At 36.5% G+C, this 23,368-nt stretch overlaps 2 protein-coding genes across 7 annotated transcripts; both read right to left on the bottom strand.

Moving 5' to 3' along the window:
• Window positions 1–4,722: 4,722 nt before the first annotated feature.
• LOC131145510 (anthocyanidin 5,3-O-glucosyltransferase-like) lies at window positions 4,723–6,394 on the bottom strand. The gene has a single exon (XM_058094646.1). The coding sequence runs from the start codon at window positions 6,035–6,037 to the stop codon at window positions 4,850–4,852; it is 1,188 nt and encodes a 395-aa protein (XP_057950629.1). The 5' UTR covers window positions 6,038–6,394; the 3' UTR covers window positions 4,723–4,849.
• A 9,364-nt stretch (window positions 6,395–15,758) lies between these two features.
• LOC131145509 (ABC transporter G family member 8-like) lies at window positions 15,759–19,703 on the bottom strand. Of its 6 annotated transcripts, none has more exons than XM_058094640.1 (2): window positions 16,708–19,703; window positions 15,759–16,240 (listed from the first exon to the last, which is right to left on the bottom strand). In XM_058094640.1, exon 1 carries the CDS (start codon window positions 19,369–19,371, stop codon window positions 17,539–17,541), a length of 1,833 nt encoding a protein of 610 aa, XP_057950623.1. In that variant the 5' UTR covers window positions 19,372–19,703; the 3' UTR covers window positions 15,759–16,240; window positions 16,708–17,538. The 6 variants fall into 6 exon arrangements, with proteins under 6 accessions (XP_057950623.1, XP_057950624.1, XP_057950626.1 ...); XM_058094641.1 differs by having other exon boundaries at window positions 15,759–16,236; XM_058094643.1 differs by having other exon boundaries at window positions 16,761–19,703.
• Window positions 19,704–23,368: the final 3,665 nt, after the last annotated feature.

Here is a 23,368-nt window from a genome sequence, read left to right as displayed (position 1 = left end):
GAGAGAGAGAGAGAGAGAGAGAGAGAGAGAGAGAGAGCTTCGAAATCTAGAGAGAAAGAGAGAGGATTTCCAAAACTTAGGAGCTAAGCAACCCCAAAATATCCTTTTTTAGACCTTTGACCCAAGGGATTTCGTCGACGAAGTCTTAACAAAATTCGTCGACAAATCGGTGGCCTCGTTGAGGAACCTTGATATTTCCAACTTCTGCCTCTCGGCTTTTTCTCGTCGACGAACCTCTGAATTTCGTCGACAAAAAGTCTACTACCTTTGTCGATGAATTTCGACCTCGTCGACGAAGTCTGCAGAATTCCATACTTTCCTCCTCTTTTACGTAATTACCCCGTACAATACAAATTCGGGTTCTTACATGCTGTGATGAAATCATGCAGTTGAGGAGGCTGCTTGGGAGTTAGAAACGGAAATACGCCAAAAGTACCCGCAACTGTTCAGCGAGGGCTAGTGCCAGATGGGTAAGGGTATGGTTGTATATAGGGAGATTAAAGTAGGTTGTGTGGTTAGTTGTGTATAGTTTTAATTATGGATAGTCTTTGGGAAACTTTGTTATGATTATTTTAATTTCCCAAATACAGTATTGTAACCACGGTTTTCCTCCGCCATAAGTGAGGGTAGTTAATAAATGTGGGACGGAGCTGCTATGTGGGTGGCTATCGACTCTTTTGTAGACAGAAATTATGAATTAATGAGATAATTGGTAATAGTTAACAAATTTCGAGGACGAAATTTTTGTAAAGAGGGGTGAATGTAGCGATCCTAAAAAAAATTATTAAAAAAATTAAAATAAAAATTTTAGAAAATTAATTAAATAATATAATATAATATAATATAATATAATAATATTATTATTATTTATATATTATAGATAAACTAATAATTCAATCCTTAGATTTGTCTTAAGATTAAGATCAGAGAAGTAGAGAAGCTTCTTTCTGCGTCTCTCAGCGTCCCCGTCTCCTCGTTCTCTCTCTCCCACTCTCCTCCATCTCATCTTCGTTATTTGGCTGATCAAAAATTTAGAAATACCATTGGGCTTTGCTCACCGCCACCGATATTTCTACTGGAGCGAATCTGTCATGGAAGCGGCGCAAACATATCTTTTGGGGTAAGGCCAAATCTCAAACTTACCTCAATTTCTCTTAAACTATAAGCCCCATTAACGAACAGAAGTTGTCAGGAGACTCGTGGGGAGATTCTCTACAATCTAATCGGAGCGAATTTTTGAATGGGAGCTCCAGGGTACCAATCCTAAATTGTGGGTAAGTTTGATCATTTAGGCTGTTATTAGGCTTTTTAGGGAATTCAGAACTTAGGGAAATTTTAGAGAAAGCTACTCTAGGGATTGTGACGAATAATATGGTGAAATTTGAATTTCGAAATTTCAGGAGTTTTTGAACGCCTGGGGCATAGACCGAGGTGTTGTCAGGCTTTTTTAAGAATCAGGTAAGGGGATTAAGTTAAGTCAGTAATTTTATGAAACTTGAATCAGTTTAATTGTTATACTTATATAAATATGTTTATTTATTTATTTATTCATTTGAGAATTTAAAGGCTATTTTGAAAACCAACCATTCGAAATGGATTTTACAAACTTAGGATATATGGTATGGTATTTTTGAATAAAATGAATGGTGGAAAGCTTGTTATTTATATGGATATGTTAAAATTTGGAAAATTGTATAGTAGATGATTTAATTTGTATGAATTATTGTATATCTGGATCTGAGGATTTTGAAATACTAAATTATTTGAAAAATACTGAAAATGCTTATGAAAATACTGGAACTGTTTATGGAATGCAAGAGTCTGAACTAGCAGCCAGTGGTCGGGTATTGCTTAATTGGCCAAGGCTAGGATTATTATTTGACGACTGAGGGCCGAGTTTTAATTGATAGCTATATGCTAGAATGTGTTTTGTGGCCGGGGGCTAGGTTTTTGGAATAACAGGAAATATATGTGAATTAACGTTTTAAATGGTGATTTCTGTTATCTAAATTGCATGATATGCTTTAAGAACCCTGGGGACCAATGTATTGTGAGCATGGTACCGTTGCTAGATATTTGTTATGTGACCGTATGCACCTACACCTATGCTGAGAGGTGTAGGGTGGCCTTGTCCAATTTGCCTACGTGAGGTGAATGCACCCTTAATTGAAGGCAATCGGACCAGTAGTTGGAGTTGCGTGTGCCCACGGAGTATGTTAGCAGAGAGTATAGATGACTACTGTTTGGGTGGATCCCCCAGGACATTAGTTTAGCCTTCGGGCCGCACAACTCGTGCCATGAGGATGTAAATGACGTGTTTATCACAAGGAGTGTCTTATATACATATCTATTAATTTATATGAATATAGTTAATTAATAAGATAACTTCGAGAGCTTACTGAGAAAGTTGAGTGCCCTGGTAGGAGTAATGGTATTAGAGTAGAGGGAAGCTACTTATATGGGCGTATTCTTCCCTATCATCGGCTAATTGTGTGTGTGAGTGTAAAATAAGAATGTCTTCATAAATGTGTTTCTCTGCTTAGTGAACTAGTATTTTTTTTGTACACTAAATGTATGCTGGTCACATACTGATATTAACTTAATCTTTTCCTTACTGAGTTGTGTCTTACCCCTACTTTACAAATTATTTTTTTAGGAAATCCTCCAAATCGGGTTTAGCAAGTTAGAGGAGTCGGGTTAGAGGTGTAAATTTATGTAGGTAGTGTGTACATAGAGATTTTATTTTTATTTAGTTTTATGGGATGTAATTATGTGAAAATGGATATATTTATGTATAAAAATAGTTAGAACTATGGTAATATAATTTAAGGATTTTATATCTTATTTTCATTGCGTATATGTGTTTTATATTTGATAAATAAGGTATCAGGTACACTAACGTTACTAAAGTAGCACTCCGAGCCTATATAGTGGGTTGGATCGTTACAATATATCCACATACACACTAACACTAATAATGAAATAATTACATATAACTAATTAAACAGAAGGGGTTTACATAAAAATGAATTAATGGTTCTGTGGTTGAAGAATCGCCAGAAGACATCACTGTTTGAAGCCGTGGAGAAGCTTAAATTAGGTAGGACCTCTCTCTCTCTCTCTCTCTCTCTCTCTCTGTAGAGAGTTAGGTTGGGCATGGTGGATGTGGTGCAGTGCTGATGGGTTCATGTCACTCATACTGGCTGTCACTCAAAGACCCATTTAATGTTAACGTCTCCCACCATTTAATTTATAGAGTAGAAGTACAAGAGGATAGGGCTAGGTGGATGGGTGGGTGGGTGGGTAGCTAGCTAGTTAGCTGGTAGATTTTCGTGGCAACAAAAAACTTTGCTGAAGAGATGAGCGAGTGAGTAAGTTTTTTTCGGATTTATTATTAATTTAAAAATAATAAATTGAAAAAGAATTTCACAAGTTTGTCTAACTGTCAATCAACCCTTTCAATCCTCAGGAAATCAAATGCTAAAGGAGGTCTATTCAAAACCTTAACGAGAGAAAATACATTTCATTGTCAAATTGCATGTGTTTTCAATAATATTTTAAATTTTGTAAAAGTTTCATGTTTCTTATGTTAAATTTGAAGAGAGCTTGATGTTTTTATTTAATGATTTGTTTACTAGACAAGAATGGGCTAAAATAAAATGAAATTGATCGTCTTGATTTTAAATTTTATGTAACAGGGTATAAGGCTTTATTATGAGTTTCCAGAACTGAACTCATAAAAAATTAATATACAATAATGTCATTATAATTAAGCTTTCAATTATTCAAAATCATCAATAGAGAATTTTAGATATTTATATAGTAAGTAAGCTGTTAAAACTATAGGTTTTTTTTTTTAAGTTTAGTGATTTTATGTTTCACTATTTGATGTATTTAGATACTTTGGGTTTAGTTTGTAATTTCTTGTTTTGTAAAATTTTTTTATGTAAATATGCAGTTTTTATGTAAATACGTGGTAATAGTAGTTGGTATAATGTTTGCAAGATTTCTCTCTCTCTCTGTATGTGATAAGTTTCTTCTTTTCTATTATGTTTTGTACTTTATAATCTTTTTATTTGAAAACTCTTGTCCTTGTCTGTATTCTTTCTCCTCCTATCTCTCATCTTCTTCTCTTATTTTTTTCTACTCTCTCATTGTTCTCTCCAACCACCCCTCACTCTTAAGTTTTGAATTCATTGAGGTTGTACATTACCAAGCTATTTATTGATCCAATTTAGATCTATTAAAGTTTAATACTTCATTCCATTTGCTTAATCAAATCATTAGGCATACTTGACAAAATCCTCTTTTCCCACTAATGCAAAGTTAAGTTAAGTTCTATTCCATTAGTCTCTTAACAACTAGTTAACACTTAGTTGTGTTCACAATGTGAATTTTATACTACATTTCATTCAAAATCAGTTCAAATATAAATTTAAAAATTTTTTAAAAATAAAATTAAAATAGATCCATCCACTTTCACAGTCATCTAAAAGATTATGTAATCTAACACAAAAATTTGTAACCACATATTAGTCAAGCTTATCGATGGATGTGATATTGAAGGCTAGCCCATAGTAAACCTTCTACACAATACCCACATATTGCACATTTGTTGAGACTTCCAAATTATTGATAGCATCACAATTTTTTTCTTTACATTTTTAGTATTACTATTTTCTCAAGGGGCATGTCCTTATTGATGAGGTTAGGGTATTATCGTACTTAGAAATAGTTGATTTTAATTATTAAAAAGTCCAAAATATACGACATAGTGTTATCAAAGCATAGTCTCAGTGAATTATTTGGCCAACCGAGTCCTTGACCAGGACTGAGTCGTCCAACTCGCTCACCCTAGTCTCAGTGAGTCGACAAATTTGGCCAAGTCAACAATAGACGATCCCCCCGCCCTCATTGCCTCCATTGCACCATCTCTCATTGCCGCGACTCGTTCCCTGACCGCTTTGCCCTTCTCTGAGTCCATCAACTCGCTCACCCGTTCTGCCAACTCATCCGCACTCACAAACCCGTTTTCCGACACGTTCACCGGCAATGCCACCCCCATCGCCGCCACCAACGCTGTCCTGTTCAACCTCTGCTCCGCGTACAGAGGCCACGCAACCATAGGCACCCCGCCACGCACCGCTTCCAGAATCGAGTTCCATCCGCAGTGAGTCACGAACCCGCCCACCGAGTCATGACTCAGCACCGCCGCTTGCGGCGCCCAGTCCCTTACAACTAGACCCCTGTCCCTCGTCCTGTCCAAAAATCCTACCGGCAGCAAGGACTCCAAGCTCGCCTTGCCCCCCGCTAAATTGGGCCCAGTTTCGCCTCCGGCGGGTGGATTGCGCACCACCCACATGAACCGAGTGCCGCTTCTCTCCAATCCCGCCGCCGTTTCCTTCAGCTGCGCCTCCGAGAACTGCCCCCTACTCCCGAAACACAGAAACACGACGCTTCGCTCCGGTTGCGAATCCAGCCAGATTAAGCAATCATGTTTCTTATCGGCAGCGGCGGAAGTGGTAACCAGTGGCCCCATGCAAAAAATGGGGGGCGTTCGATCGCCGGGGACGCACAGACCTTCCTCAATTGTTTTGATTGCGTTTTCTTCCAACAACCTGAACGTGTTCACGATGATTCCTGCCGATTTTGCCATCTGGATCGCCGTGGATAAGAAGTTCCGATAAAAAATCTCGAAATTTAGCATTTCCTGGGGCATGTCGGAGAGCAGAAACGGCGGAGCGCCAGGGACATCGAGGTGAGTGCCGGCGGGGAGATCTTTGAATGTCCGGGGGGTGTTGCGGTGGTGAATTGTGGGAAGGTAGAGGAAGACGGCGAGGCCGTATGCGCCGGAGGTGAAGAAGAAGAAGGTGGGGATTTGAACTTCGACAGGCGATATTCGGAGGGCGCGCCGCTTGCAGAAGAAGTCGATGACGAGGGCTTTGGGGGTGGAGGTTTGGGAAATGTCGAGCAGGGTCTGGCGGAGGTTGGGGTTGTTGAGGCGCGTGAGGTCGAAGGACTGCAGGGGTTTGGGCATGGAGGATGCGGGATGGTCTTGGGGGAGTGAGACGGTCGGGAGGAGACGGAAGGAGAGGGAAGGGACGGTGGCGGAAGACGTTTGTCGATGTAGGCGGCGTCGTGTGCGGCGGGCGGAGGGAGCGGAGATAAGATTGAGATGGAGAGTGAAGGGTGGTGGTAGAGGATGAGCTTTCGAACTCTACCATGGAAAACTAGGTGGCCTGCGCGGGAGCTGGGTATTTAATTTAAAAAGCCAATCGTACTGCCCTTCGCCATTAATCTCAGAATCAAAAGTTCAGGAGAGAGAGAGAGAGAGAGAGAGACCCAGGGTAATAAAACAAAACACAGGGATGACAAATAGTTAGGAGATGAACTGCACCATTCTCATACATTCAGACACGGCGGTACTTATAGACATTCAAGTAGGAATATTCTTTTATTCTGTATGACAAATAGAAATAGGACACGTATGTCATAGAAAATTATTTGAGAATTCTCGTTTAGCATGTCTTCAATATTTGCTGTTGAATTGTCTCAAAATGATCATATGTGGTACTGCTATTGCTAATATGCTTGTATGAGCCAAGTATGTATGGAAGTATAGTGAGTCTCGGTCTACATGTTAAGAACCTTGAAACTAATAACGACTTTATAAATATGTTGACAAGTTGATCATTCTTCAAAGAAAAGAGATTTGAAAAGTTTTTACTTGAATTCGATCTTGTACAAAATGATAGTTAATATCAATATGCTTGGTATAGGAATGCATCGTCAAGGTATTTGGCCGTATTTTCATCTATATCATTGCTGTGTGGACAGTTCCCAAGCCATATAAGATCCCTTAATCTCTCTCCTTAACACATGTTTTGAGAATGTAGTTCTCTAACTTGGTATCAGAATTAAGGCTTGATTTACGGACTCTTTCTATAAGATTGGACTCCTCCTCGCCTCATTTCCCTTGTCATGGCTCGAGGGAGTGTTGGTAAAGTGCGTCTAGTCCCACATTGCCTATGTATGGGCCAGCGTCATGACTCTCTAAACCCACATTTATCACACTAAGAAGAGATGTTTTGATAAGAAAATTCTCATGCTCAAACAACAGTGATAGCCTTCATACTAGATCTGATATGTGGACTTGTTTTTCCTTAAACTCCACGAAACCAAACTACCATAGTGAAAAGGCAAGATCTGTATTATAAATGCAATATTGACATTGCCCACTACACTTTGATATAAGAAGGATCTTCCACGGAGGGTGGGATAAAAACAAGCAACTTAGTTGAAAGAAACTAGGATTGCTAATGGCTTTGAATTTTTAGAATATTTCCTATGTGTCCTTTCACTTTTGATTTGTAACATAAAAAAATTGAACATATGAAATTAAGGTCTTTACAAAAGAGTGATGAAAAAAAAACCTCTAATTAGGAGTCCAGAATTTTTTATCATTCCCAACTATATAAGATTCTTTTAACAGTTTTTGCCCTAAGAAGAATTTCTTTGAAAAAAAAATAAAAAAATTAATAATATAGAATTTCTATCCTTTCAATTGGGGGGGGGGGGGGGGGGGGGGGGGGTTCCATTATCACGGCCAAACCATTATTTATGGTTAGTATCCCTGGTTGGCCTCAATTCTAATCATGTATTAAATCCCTACACAATCAAGAAATTTTTGGTTCTCTTCTCTATTTTTCACTTGTGGACTGATTTTTACATAAATTATTTTTTTTATTAAGTAAATTTATATAATTCAAATTTAAGTCTATATTCTAACTTTTTAAATTAAGTAAGAAAAATAAGATTAAAAATTATATTATAGCTAGGCAGTGTTGGACAATATAATTTCATTTAGACTTGAAAATGTCTAAATTTGAAAGAAGTCTAATATAATTTTAACATGGTTACACAAAATTACAAAGATAATAATAGAGCTCAGGGAAGTGTTTATGCATGCAAGCCCTTGATGATACAGGCCAACATGACCAGTGTTCTTACTTAGCCGGTGTTTCCATCCACTGTAAACATGTGGCTGTGTCATCATTGGGGTCCTTTAACATTTTCCCCATCAAGAGCTTTTGTGAAGTTTATTGTGCCTAGATGTATCATTGGGCCACCTTTTTGGCTTTAAAGTTTTGCAACCTTTTCTTAGTTTTGTTTTACCTGTACTCACATTTATAAGATATATAAAATTGATTTTAATACTAATATATTAATACATTCTTAATGATTAATTATGTTTGAGAGCTTTAAATTTTGCCAGTTAACTGAATTTATCTAAATTTAAATAAAAATATAAATTAATTTTATTTAATAGAAATAAATCTAAATTTAAAATTTTAAACCTGTATCAAACACGATTTCAGTTTGTTTACATTTTATACAATTAATATTAATTTTATGATTTAAATAAACTTAAATTCAATTAAAAACACAACTTGCATTTGCCACATTTTTTTTTAGTCACGTTTGCATCAACCAAATATTAATGTCCGCGTGATAACCCGAATATATCTATATTTGGTAGCTCTTTGGTTTAAATTGTATTATACTATATATATATTAAATGTATTATACTATATCTAATTTAAGCACAATATACGTTGGATCAAAATATAAATACGGGTCAAGTATAAATATTTTTTTAAACTAAAATTGCTCATTTAACTATTCAAAGCCTTTTTTTTTCCAATTTGACTGAAATTCCAACCAAATAACGTCCAGGTCAAATAATAACGTGCCATCATTTTGACACAACCCTTATTAATAGATATCAATAATGCATTCAATCATTAACCATATTTTACTTTCGTAATAATTTGCTTTACTTTTCACTGTGCCAAATTTACACTCTTTTACACTTCCATTAATTTCCCCATTCATAAAACTAACTAAGTTCCTTTTATGATATTATTTATTCGTTGTCTGCTGTCTTTAATTCTTCAATTCCGCTTCAATTTTTTCTTTTCTCCTCTTTTTTTTTGTTTTCCTAGAACTCAAGGTTTTGACTTGGTTCAGTTCCAAATATGTTGGACAGCACCCATATAACTTGAGATCATTTTTAATCTAATTTTATACATAATATTTTATTAATTTATACAAAATTAACTTCACGACCTCTCAACACACACATCTGTAGCTCTCCCAACTCTATTATAAAACGATTGTGACCTTTTATACTTACTACAAATAATTTATATTTTGTCGTGTATTAAAGCTTGTTCTGTTTGCAGTAGCATGGACTCCATAAGGTTATATATTAATTATTTAAACAATGATGAAATAGAATATCCTTTCCCTCGTGAGGTAGCATAACATTTACAGAAGAATAATTTCTGAATCAAGTGTAACTATGAGGAAAGACCCGATTCATGTTTTATTGTCTTCAATTTAATTTACCCTCACTTTTAATTTCGTTTAAGTCAACTATGTACTCAACTTTTACAAAAAATATTTTAATGGAGAAAATTTTAAGTGAAAATTTGCCACTTTCATTGACCATCACACACATGTTTAAATAAATAGAATGACACAAAAATCTAATAATGACATGTCATAATATGAAATCCACTTTATAATATATCAAATAATTATATTTTTTCATCCTAATCATCTTTCCGTATTGCTTGTGGTTTGATGCGGATTATCTTTGACTATTTTTCATGAATCTTTTGGATTATTATCTTCCATTTATCCAAAAACTAAATACTTATTACTTTATAACTAATATATATATATATATATATATATACATTAGCAAAGTGCATACAATAGCTAAAGAGTCTAAAATGTATATAGAGAGATATTAAAAGATGTACTTAACTTTTGAGAAGATGTTCATAATAGAAAATTATAGGCGAAATTCTATAAAAACCTTTTCCCTCACAGGCTGTAATTTTCTTATGTTAAGACTGTGTAAATTCTCTTAAATATTCATTAATATAAGAAAAGATTTATTTTTCACTCAATTATAATTATGAAAACAGAGGTATGGACACCCAAAGGGATATCCCTTATATATCTCTCCTTGTGTGTATGAACTGATTAAACTGATTGCTAACAACGTCAACTTTTCGATTTTAATTAATTCTAACAAACCAATTTTACCTCAACCACAATCACATCTAAACGCAAAACTGTTTATTTTGTTGCAATTTGTGTAGAGTCTCCTAATCAAACAATATATGTTTCACCTTCAATATTCACACAGTCACATTCACGAGTAACATATTTGCGTGATTTTGTTTTTGTTTTTTTTTTGATTCAAAAAATTGATCAAACACTCCACTTCGAGATATAATTAAATTTTAGTGTAAAATAAATATATATACACAATTGTACTCTTGAACTTCCCTCTCCTTCTTCTACAAATCAGTCAAAAAAAAAACGATCAAAAACCCCTGAAGCCTAGGCTTCTCCTATCTTCTCTCAATTTCCCAAAAAGAAAACCCTCCTAAGAATAGATCTTTAAAATTACTTCCCTTACCTTGCTGAACCTCTTCTGAGGTGGGATCCCCCCCAACGCACGGCCCGCTGGTCCGTCTCCTTCTCTCGTGCGGCCCTCGCTCTCCGCTGCAGCTGAAAAAGGGAAACTCTTGCTGCTGTGAAGAAAGGATATACCCTCGCGGCTGGCTGGCACAGCTCTCTCCTCGGCTGAGGTTCCGGTCTCGGTCTTCAAGAATTCTCGCCCCCCAATCTGGATCTTTTCTGAGCGGCCAGCCCTCTTGAAGATCCCCCCCCCCGACCCCTCGCCTTTGTTTGATTTACACCCAAAGGAAACATAATTACATCAATGCCCCCCATAAAAAAAAAAAAAAAAACCCAACAGCTCGTTAGATCTGGAAAAGAAATGGACGGCCTGATGCTTTTTCCTTCAAGCGTGACATTAACACTCCTCATTTGCTAAAGTATATAAACTAACTAGGACAATTCCTTCTTGGTCTATTCCTTGAAAAAGATTGTGAAGGCCCTAAAGACTATCGCTTCTGTTCTCCCAATATTATTTTCTTTTTGATTGTAATAATCATCACGCAGAATAATGGGGTTTTAACTTTTGAGATATTAATGAGAACCTATTCATCTCATGATGCCTATTGCTCGTTGGTAAATAAAAAATATGTACAATGCTCTAGTTTCGTCATGTATTGAATGAATTTATTAATAAATCAAATGTTATATATTCACATCTCCGTAGCAAATAAGTGCATGAATTCGTAGAGAAATATAGATGCTATAATTTAAATTCATCACCAAAAGATAAAAGTGGCACATCGACCTGGCACTAATAAAGAACTAATATTATCTTTGGATTCTCCAATTAGTGGCTTGCTGCGCCCTTGGTAACAACAATGAGTTAACAGAAACTGAAAACGGGAGAGCCTACTCAGATGGGTAGGCAGAGACGCACACCAATAATGTCAGGGCCACGTCCAAAATATGAACCCGTGACTATGCACACCCTTGGGATTATTCCAACCCTACAATACAAATCCACAGCGCTCCCGCAAACTGTATCATGATACGACATCCTCACTTCCTCTTGCTTTTGGATCATTCCACAACGACCCGGACTCTATCCCCTAAATTAGGATTGGCCCCATTCTATGTACACATGATCAAAACTACGTATATAATATAAGCCAATGGAGAGGGTAACGCAGTGAAGAACTAAGAGCACCAAATAAACAGATGTTTCTGAAATAGGGAAGGAAAGTGAAAAACAATTAAAAACAAGTTTTGTCGCATCTGGACTCAATAATAATAAATCAGAGTAAAAATGGAATCAATGAGTTCATATCACCCAGATTCGATCCGTTCATGAGGCAATCTTATTAGAGCACGCATACTTCTTCCCAAACGCAACAACACCACCAAAATGTTAACGAATGTGACTGAATGCGTCTTGAAGAAATCATGGGTTTTTAACAGTATGGGCATATGTATCGTAAATACTAAGGGGTAATCGTTTTCATCATTTCTTTGATCTGGAAATCCTTCTGCTCAAACCAGCAAGCATAGAACGCGGTAGAGCACAAGAACCGCATGAGCACTTAAACTTTTAGTCCACCTGTTTCCCCTCGCGGATGCCTCGCTTCCCACCCGTCCCGGCTTGTATGAGCAAGTATGTAGGGAAGGTATAGTGAGTCTCGTGGTCTACATGTTAAGAACCTTGAAAAATAATAACGACTTTAAAATCTGTTGACCAAGTTGATATTCTCAAAGAAAAGAGATTTGAAAAGTTTTTACTTGAACGATCTTGTACAAAATGATAGTTAATATCAATATGGCTTGGTATAGGACTGCATCGCAGGGGTATGGTTATTTTCAGTCCTAATCATTTCTAGTGACAGTCAAAGCCAAATTAAGACCTCTTAACTCTCTCTCCTTAACACTTGGTTTTGTAGAATGAGTTCTCTAAATTGGTATTCAGAATTAGGACTTTTTGAGTTACTGAACTCTGTCCTAGATTGGACTACTCCTCGCCTCATTTCCATTGTCATGGGCCGAGGGGGAGTTGTTGGGTGCGTCTAGTCCCACACTTGCCTATGTAGGCAGAGCATGAGCTCTCTAAACCCCGTATCACACTAAGAAGAGGAGTTTTATAAGAAATTCTCAGCCAAACAAAAGTGATAGCCTTCTCATACTAGACTGGATATAGTGGATTGTTTCATTAAACTCACGAACCAACTACAAGTGAAAAGGCAAGAATCTGGTATGATAAATCGCAAGTAGGGCAATGCCCACTTTCACACTTTGATATAAAGAAGGACTTCCACGGAGGGGTGGGGATAAAAACGACAACTAGTGGAGAGAAACAAGGCTTGATAATGGATTTAATTTAGAATAAAGTTCAATTGTGTTTTACTTTGGATTTTCACAATAAAAAATGAACTTGACAACGTTGAATGTCTTTAACAAAAGAGTGATAAAAAAAAACTCTAATAGCAAGTAATTTTATCAATTCCCATATAATATAGATCTTTAGACCAGGTTATGCAAATAAGAAGAAAATTTCTTTGGAAAAAAAAAATAAAATAAGAATTAATATATAGAATTCGATCCTTCAATTTTCATTATCACTGCCAAAACCAATTATTTAGTGGTTAGTATCAAAGGTTTGGGCTCACTTCTTCATGGTTAAATCCCTACAAAATCAAGACAATTTGGTTCTCTATTTTTCACTTGTGGACTGATTTTTCACATGAAAATTATTTTTTTATTAGGTAAATTTATATAATTTCAAATTAGTCTATATTCTAACTTTAAAATAAAGTAAGAGAAAAGAAGAATTTTTAAAAATTATATTATTAGCTAGGCAGTGTTGGGACATATAAATTTCAAAATTAGACTTTGAAGGAAAATGTCTAAATTTGAAAGAAGTCTAATATAATTTAACAGTCCTAGCAAATATTACAAAGATAAGTAATAGAGCTCAGGGAAGTGGTATTATGCAATGCAAGCCCTTGATGATACAGGCCAACATGACAAGTGTTCTTAGCCGGTGTTTCCACTGTAACAGTGTGGGCTTGTGTCATCATGGGGTCCTTTAACATTTTCCCATCAAGAGCGTTGTGAAGTTTATTGGGCCTAGATGTTCATTGGGCCACCTTTTGGGCTTTAAAGTTTTGCAACCTTTCTTAGTTTGTTTTACCTGTACTCACATTTATGAAGATATATAAAATTATTTTTAATAATAATATATTAATACATTCTTAATGATTAATTATGTTTGAGAGCTTTAAATTTTAAGTTAACTGAAATTTATCTAAATTTAAATAAAATATAATATTAAATTTTATTTAGATAGAAATAAATCTAAATTTAAAATTTAAAATCCATGTATCAAAACACGATTTCAGTTTGTTACATTTTATACAATTATATTAAATTTTATGATTTAAATAAACTTAAAATTCAAATTAAAAAACACAACTTAAATTTGCCACATTTTTTTTAGTCACATGTTATGCTATCATACCAAAATATTAATGTCGTGATACCCTATATATATATATATATTGGTAGCTCTTTGGTTTAAATGTAATTATACTATATATAATATTAAATGTAATTATACTATATATAATATTAAGCACTAAATATACGTATGGATAAAAATATAATACGTCAAATATAAAATATTTTTTAAAACTAAAATTGACTCATTAAACTATTCAAAGCCTTTTTTTTCAAATTTGACTGAAATTCAAACAAAATAAAGTCAAGTTCAAATAATAACTTGCCATCAATTTGACACACCTTATTAATAGATATCAATAATATCAATTCAATCATTACCATATTTACTTAGGTAATGATTTGATTTTACTTTTCAGTGCAAATTTACTCTTTTACACTTGCAATTAATTTTCCCCATTCATAAAACTAAAGTTCATTTTATGATATTATTTATTCGTTGTCATTCTTTCTTTATGCTTCAATTCCTTCAAGTTTTTTCTCCTCTTTTTTTTTTTCCTAGGAAATCAAGGTTTTGACTTGGTTCAGTTCCAAATATGTTAGTACAGCAGACCCAATATAAATTTGGATAATTTTTAATATAATTTTACATAATATTTTATTTAAATTTATACAAAATTAAATTCAAGACCTCTCAACACATCTATTAGATCTCCCGCACATCTATTATAAAACGATTGTGAATTTATACTTAATACAAATAATTTATATTTTTATTCGTGTAGTAAAGCTTTCTTGTTTGCAGTTAGCATGGGACTCCATAAGGGTATATATTAATTATTTAAAAAAAGATGAAAATAGAATATCCTTTCCTCGTGAGGTAGCATAACATTTACAGAAGAATAATTTACTGATCAAGTGTAACTATGAGACCCGGATTATGTTTTATGTGTCTTCAAATTTAATTTACCCTCCACATTTTAATTTCGTTTTAAGTCCAACTATGTACTCAACTTTTAAAAAAATATTTTTAATGAGAGAAAATTTTAAGTGAAAATTTCAAACTTTAATTGAACCATCACATGTTTATAAATAAGAGTGACACAAAAATCTAATTAATTGACAGTCATAATATGAAATCACTTTATAATATAAAATCATTATATTTTCACTAATCATCTTCCGTATTGCTTGTGGTTTGATGAGGATTATCTTGGACTATTTTTCATGAATCTTTTGGGATTATTATCTTCCATTTATCCAAAAACTAAATACTTATTACTTTATATATATATATATATATATATATATATATATAAAATTAGCAGTGCATAAAATATCTAAAGAAGTCTAAAATGTATATAGATATTAAAAGATGTAATTAAATTTTTAGAAGATGTTCATAATAGAAAATTAATAGGGAGAAATTATATAAAAACCTTTCCCTTCACAGGCATGTATCTATTTTCTTAATGTTAGACATGTGTAAATTAATCTTATATTCATTAATATAAAGAAAGATTTATTTTCAATAAATGTATAATTAAGAAAACAGAGGTATGGACACGAGCAAAGGGATATCCCTTATATAATATCTCCTTGTGTGTAATTAAACTGATTAAACTGATTGCTAACTCTAAATTTCAGATTTTAATTAATTATAAACAAACCAATTTTACCTAAAACCACAATCACAACTAAACGAAAACTGTTTATTTTGTGTGCATTTGTGTAGAGTCTCTCTAATAAAAAAAAATATATGTTCAACAATTCAATATTCACCACAGTCACAATTCACGAGAACATATTTGCGTGATTTGATTCAAAAATTGATCAAACACTCAACTTCGGAGATATTATATTAAATTTAGTGAAAATAAATATATATACACAGATTTACTCTTGACTTACCCATCTCCTCTAAAAATCAGTCAAAAACGATCCAAGAAAGCCCCTGAACCTAGGCTTCTTCCTATTCTTCTCTCTAATTCCCATAAAAGAAAACCCTCCTAAGAAATAGATCTGTAGATTACCTTCCCTTACCTTGCGTGAACCTCTGCTGGAGGTTGGAGATCCCCCCAACGCCGACGCCCGCTGCCGTCTCCTTCTCTCGTGCGGCCCTCGCTCTCCCGCTGCAGCTGAAAGAACTCTTGCTGCTGTGAAGAAAAGGAATACCCTCGCGGCTATGGCTGAGCACAGCTCTCTCTCGGCTGAGGTTGCAGGTCTCGGTTCTGCAAGAAGTCTCGCCCCCAAATCTGGATCTTTTCTGAAGCTGCCAGCCCTCTTGAAGAATCCCCCCGCCCCCTGCTGCCTTTGTTTTATTTACAACACAAAAGGAAACATAATTACATCAATGCCCCCCATAAAAAAAAAAAAAAAAAACCACAACAGCAGCCGTTAGATCTGGAAAAGAAATGGACGGCCTGAATTGCTTTTCCTTCAAGCTTGACATTAACACTCCTCATATTGATGAAAGTATATAAACTAAATAGGACAATTAACTTCTTGGGTCTTATTATCTTGAAAAAGATTGTGAAGGCCCCTAAAGACTATCGAGTTCTCCCAAATATATATTTTCTTTTTGATTGTAAATAATCATCACGCAAGAATAATGGGGTTTAACTTTTGAGATAATTATATTGAGAACCTATTCATTCCATGATGCCTATTTGCTCGTTTTGTAAATAAAAAATATTTAGCAATGCGTCTAGTTCGTCATGTATTGAATGAATGTTAATAAGTATAAAATCAAATGTTATATATTTCACATTCACGTACAAAATAAGTGCATGAATTCGTAGAGAGATAAGAGGCTATAATTTATGCATCACCAAAAGATAAAAGTGCACATCGACCTGGCCTTAATAAAGAACTAAATAGTACTTTGGATGCCTCCAATTAGTGGCTTGCTGCGGCCTGTGGATAACAAACAATGAGGATTAACAAGGAAACTGAAAACGGGGAGAGCTGACTCAGAATGGGTAGGCAGAGGGACAGCACACCAATAAGGTCACGGGCCACGTCCAAAAGATGAACCCGTGACTATGCACCCCTTGGGATTATTCAACCCTACAATACAAATCAACAGCGCCTCCCGACAAACTGTATCTAATGAATACGACACCTCGACTTCCTCATTGCTTTTGGATCATTCCACACAGACCCGTGACTCATCCCCTAAATTAGGATTGGCCCCATTCTATATATACACAATGAATCAAAACTACGTATAATAATATTATATTGCCAATGGAGAGGGTACGCGAGTGAAGAACTAAAGATGGCACAAAATAGAACAAGATGTTTCTAGAAAATAGGGAAGGAAAAGGTGAGAAAACAAATTAAAAACAATGTTTTGGTCGCAATGCTGGACGCAAATAATATCAAATCAATGAGTAAAAATGGAATTCATGATTCATGATCGACCCAGATTCGATCAGTTCATGGAGGCAAATCTTATTAGAGCAACAAGCATAACTTCTTCCCAAACGCAAAAACACCAACAAAATGTTACGAATGTGAATGAATGCGTCTGAAGAAAATCAAATGGGTTATTTAACAGTTGGGCATATGTATCGGTAAATGACTAAATGGGTAATCGTTTTTCAATCATTTCTTTGATCTGGAAATCCTTCTGATCAAAACCAGCAAGCAGAGAACGCGGTAGAGCACGAAGAACCCAATGAGCACGTAAACGTTAGTCCACCGGTTCCCCTCGCGGAGGCCTCTCTTCTCCAGCACGTCCCGCCCTGTGACCATACACGTCTTATTCTCTTCAAACCATATCAAACACCTTGACACCAGGCACGAGTATTCGTTGATGAGCAGAGCGTCCAGCGCGTACTTGTACATTGACAAGTAGTGCATGAAGAGCCAGTACTTGGGCAAGCTCTCCTCCGAGATGAAGTACCCGGAGAAGAGGAAAAATCCGGCGAGCAGCACCGTCGTGAGCGACGTTCCGGAGATGTAGTTCGGGGCCAGAGAGCTCAGGAACAGAACGAAGGAGTTCGCCATTAGGACTATTACCCATATGACCAAAACGAAGTATCCAAATGCTTGCCACGAACAACAGAGACCCACCAAGAAATAGACCGAGACAGAGTAAAGAATTGCGATTGCGAGCAAGTACGGAATGAAAACGAGTGTGTTTGCGACTAGGTAAGAGGAGAGCCTGTAGATCCCGCTTGAGGTTTCTCTCAGAAGAATTGGCCGCTCGTTGATGAAGATTGGCAGCGTTTCGGTTGTGGAGGAGAGGAGGAAAGTGAGGGTGAAGGCGAAAAGGCCTAATCTCTTCTCGATCCCCTGCTTGTCGAATCCGATATTGATGTAAATTGTGCCAAGAACAAGACCCACAATTAATGCCTCCAACGTGTTTGTCAAAAGGAGCTGCTTAGTTCTGTAGATAATTTTCCAAAATCTTCCATAAAGCGCGACGATTTCGTGTGCTCTGGAGCTTCTGTACTTGATAATCTCTCTTCTTTCACGAATAGCGGTGTTGGATTCGCGGATTGCCGGAGGGGGCGACGGTGGTGTGATGGGTAATTTCTTACTAATGTCAATTTCGGGAAGCTGGTTCAGTATTTCCATGGCGTACTCTAAGGAATTGAGCTGCGAAGGGACATTGAAGCCATTGGAGAGCAAGAAGGCTTGCAGTGAAGAAAGCGTTCCGTGGTGGACGACTCTTCCTTTCGAGAGCAGCAAAATCCTATCAATGGTAGAAAGGATCTTGAAGCTAGGCTGGTGAATTGACAAAATCACAGTCCGGCAACGCGCGGCGGCGATGGACTGAAGGGTCTGCATCACATTGAAGGCGGAAGAGCTGTCGAGCCCCGATGTGGGTTCGTCAAGGAGGAGCACCGCCGGATCATGGAGGAGGCTGAGGCCGATGGACACGCGGCGGCGCTCGCCGCCGGAGATGCCGTGGGCGAGCTTCGTGTGCGCTAAGTGGGTCAACCGGAGGTCGGCGAGAAGAGAGGCCACGGTGGAGGCAATTTCAGCGGTTTTGGGGAGGAGGAGGCAGGCGGCGAAGGCGAAGGTTTCGGAGACTGTGAGTAGGGGGAGGCAGGCGTCGTGTTGAGGGACGTGGGCGGAGAGCTTGCGGTAGGCGGAGGGGTTGAGGGGGGAGGAGTTGAGGAGGAGGGAGCCATTGGTGGGGGAGGTTCGGGCGGCCAAGATGTCGAGGAGGGTGGATTTGCCGGCACCGCTGGGGCCGACAACGGCGAGGATTTGAGATGGGTGAGCGGTGAAAGAGACGTCGCGGAGGATGCACGTGGGTGGAGTAGAAGTGCAGGGGCTGAAGAAGAAAACATAGGGTGACAAAATATTGGTGGTGGTGGTTGGTTTGGCGTAAGAGATGGAGGAAGCCGTTAGTTTGTAGGTTTTAGGAGGCGGCGGAGGCGGTGGTGGTGGAACAGCTGGTGGTGGCGGTGAAGGGTGTTCCATGGTGAGGGTGGATATATGAGGGGATTGAAGTTGGGGCAATGGGAGGGAGATTGGGGGTGTGATGGGTTTTGGGGAACCCAGAAGCAGCTATATTAAATTAATTACTACTTAAAAAACCAATTAAAGGGATTGAAAAACCTAGCAGAGAAAAGAAATTGAGCTGAGGTGAAGTTTTTTTAAAGATTTATTTTGTCTTGTTTGTAATAAAACCATGAGACGTGAATAGAAGTAATGAACTTTCATGAAGTGAATGTATAATATTAAAGAAAGGTGATAAAGAGAATGGTGGAAATAGCCAAAAGAGCCTTTGAATTTGAAACTTGTTTGCATCATATTATATTTTAAAATGGAAAGTAATTCTTGTTACATGGCGAAATGAAAAGTGGTTTTGCTTTTGCCGTATCACAATCGGCTGTCGTCATATGACCAACGCATAGGAATTCTTTAGTGTAAGAATAGAGGGATTAAATTGTCCTCTGCGATGAATCCTTTAATAGCTTATGTGTAGGCTGTGTAGCTATTAAATTCTATTTAATTTATCTTAAATTTTTGCATTGTAAAAATAAAAGATAAATACTTTTATACATAACTAGACTCAAGATTCAAATAAGTTTTTAAGTCAAATTGGTACGCACGAGGATTCTCTAAATACTAACAAGTGATATTAGTGACGATGATTCGCAACTTTAGAAGAATTGTATCGTAATTTTGAAGTGTAAAATTTATTTATTTTTTGATATGTTTGAACTTGTCTCACATTCTAAAAGTAAAATGAAGTATAAATACTTATACATATGGTTGAGTTCAAGACCCCATAAATTCAAGTTTTTGAGTTAAGTTTTTTTTTTTTTTTTCTTTTATGACTCAGGGACTCTAAAGCCATCATCGCACCACTTTGTGACTCAATGGTGCGGCACCAACCTTGGGGAGTGGAACCCATCCACCCATTGACGCATCCCTATTAATTCACTGGGAGTAAACTCCCAAGTAGGATCAAACCCAGGACCGTGGGATTACTAAAGTCTTTAAGGCACGCTTACCAAGCTAGGCTATATTGACATAGTGACATTTTTTAGCTTCTTAGTTACTAATGAATTTTTTTTGTAACAAAAATGCTCTCTCAAAATAAGGCCCAAGGCAAATTAACATCCTCATACAAGATTAATAAATGCTGTATTGATCATTTGTGCATGTTAAGCAAGAAAAATAAAATATTCAAAAACAGAGAAAATAATAGAAAATGCAGAAACTAATTATTTATAAATTAAGAAGGAAGCATTTAAGATGAGAATAAATAGAAATAAATTTTAAAAAATAAAGCATTTTTATGCAAAAATAAAAAATAAAAGAAAAAAGATAAAATACCTCATTCACAATAAGCCCTAAGAGTTCTCATTATTATTATTATGATATATAATAATTCAATTTGCTCATCATAAATTAATAAATTAACATGATTGGAGAAATTAAGATGCATGTGGGTGTGGGCGGTGGCCAACAGAGAGGTGGGGTTCCTTTGCTGCTTTTGTCGAAGGATGAACCATGGGAGTACGAGAAGTGATGGATTGGAAACTTTGGAATTTGGAGAGAGAGAGAGAGAGAGAGAGAGAGAGAGAGAGAGAGAGAGCGATAAGGCCTACTAATTATATTGAATTGAATCATTCCCACACCCTCAATCCCTTCACAAGTTCAATAGTAAGTGCTAGGCATTACTGTTTATTCACAAATCTCCTCTCTCTCTCTCTCTCTCTCTCTCTCTCTCTCTCTCTCTGTTGACAGCATGCATGCAGATGCATGTGTGCTGTGTGCTTCTGATAACTGCATGCATGGTGCCAGCCGAGAGCCAACGCTTGACGACGAGCTGCTTCACTATTATAAGTGGTTTCCCATCCGTGATTCTTCCGTCCCTTTGGCGTGGCCGTAGAGAGTCAATGATTCGATGGCCCCCTGTCCCTAGCCTCCCTTAAATAATGTAATGTAGCCTAGTGTAGCATATATGCATGGGGCATTTCATTATATATAGCTAGGTCCATAAACGTTGCCTTTAATTCATTAGATCCAATTAACATTATGTATAGATATATAGGCACTAGCTATACTAATATCCTTTTTGCTTTTTTTTTTTTACACTTTTGTGTGTAATATATAGTATTAATGTGCCACTATTTTTTATTTGAGGCTATTGAATTTGGATCTTAAATCCACATTTGTTTAGATTTAGACAAAATGTAATAAAAAATTAAAATTTTCTTTTTTCAAATTCACAAAAACTCAAATCAAAATTCTGAAACCAATACGACCAACACTAGTTTAGTGAAATTACAATTTTTACGCAAAGCAATTATTATTATTTTTTATAAATCTTTCTGTATTAATACTATAAATAACAGAAACTGATATACTCATCATAGACTTTTACTCATCAAGTCCTATGGCTTAGTTTGACAAGTTTTGATCCAAATGACTTAAATCATATATGGAATATAAGAATAAAATAGAATTAAATTTATCAATTACTTGATTTCTGCATATTTATTTTTGTCTCATTTCCATTTTACAAAACTAAGCATCCCATCAATATGATTATATATATCATTGGACAAAGTCAAGGCTCGGATAGGTATTAGTTCAATTTCACTTAATGAAAAAGATGCGCTGTAAGAGTTGGTTAATTGACATGTCAATTAAACATGACAAAAATCTATATATGTAACTCTTGTTGGCATTTGATGACCTACACTGTTAGATAAGTCAACTAGTCTGTCAAAGGGTTTTGATTTAATCTAACCATATTAATTTCTTGTCTTCAATAGGTTGCTTTAATTTTCAAATGGATCTTATTGATTCTTAATTTTCAAATTGATTATTTAATTTGTTTTTAAGATATACAACATATACAAGGCCCTCATTGTTGGGGATAATCCAAAAGCAACAATCACACACGAAGAAAAATCAAAACACATCCACACTAGAACATTGGATTTACGTGGTTCAGTCGAATTGACCTACGTCCACGGAGTACACACCACTGTACTATAAACTGGGAGAAAAAATTACAAGGAGCGGAGCACACACCACTGTACTATAAACTGGGAGAAAAAATTACAAGGAGGAGCCATTGCTCAACTCTCTCTCTCTCTCTCTCTCTCTCTCTCTCTCTCTCTCTCTCTCTCTCTCTCTCTCTTACTGCAACTCTCTGCACTATGCTCTTTGCACACAACACAACTCACACCTCTCTCAGCTCACTTGCACACAACAACACTCACACAACTCTCCCTGCATAATGCACAACTCTACACAGCTACACTGCAACACTCACAGCTTACTGCAACCCACACACAAATTGCACAACTCCACGCACACGTATATATATATACACAAGGGGGAGCAAAAGTTCAAAGGAGGTGGCTGCAGTTTTGACAAAATCTGCAGAGTAGGTGGTCGCCAGTCTTCAATGTCCAAGTTAGCGGTTGGGCTGGTGCGGCTGTCGGTGACTCCACACCTACAATCTCAACAATCTCCGACTTGGAGACAAAGACAGCATCTCAACCAGTATATAGGCAAATGATGTGCTCATGTCTATTTTCAAGCATGAAGACCAACTGAAGTTGAGCACAACTTCAGTTTCTCTCTAATCACCACCTTCCTGTCTGCTAGATTTCTGCGGACTAATCTAATGGTTGTCAACTTCACAACTGGTGTAAAGATGTCGATGTAGTCAATCCCTTCCTTCTGTTTGAAACCTTTGACTACCAACTGAGATTGTATCTTCTGGAGCCATCATGCACCTCTTCAATTCTGTACACCCACTTGTTGTGAAGGCCTTTGGGCAACTTCCACATTCTGTTGGAGGCGAGGGACTTCATCTCATCCTTCATCACAAGCTCCCACTTGCTTGTATCTGCCACTTGACATGCTTCATCATAGCATTCAGGCTCTCCTCCATCTGTAGGAAGTAAGTAATTAATATACCTTCTATCTGGTATATGGGACAGAG

The sequence above is a fragment of the Malania oleifera genome, chromosome 13, assembly GCF_029873635.1.
Source record: "Malania oleifera isolate guangnan ecotype guangnan chromosome 13, ASM2987363v1, whole genome shotgun sequence".
NCBI classification, from domain to species: Eukaryota; Viridiplantae; Streptophyta; class Magnoliopsida; order Santalales; family Ximeniaceae; genus Malania; species Malania oleifera.
Note: the sequence above shows the minus strand (reverse complement) of the source record. Positions and strands in the feature narration are given on the sequence as shown.

Bases quoted from the DNA above. Each gene is read 5' to 3' on its own strand.
- LOC131145510 (XM_058094646.1), bottom strand. From the start codon at position 6,037: ATGCCCAAACCCCTGCAGTCCTTCGACCTCACGCGCCTCAACAACCCC.
- LOC131145509 (XM_058094640.1), bottom strand. From the start codon at position 19,371: ATGGAACACCCTTCACCGCCACCACCAGCTGTTCCACCACCACCGCCT.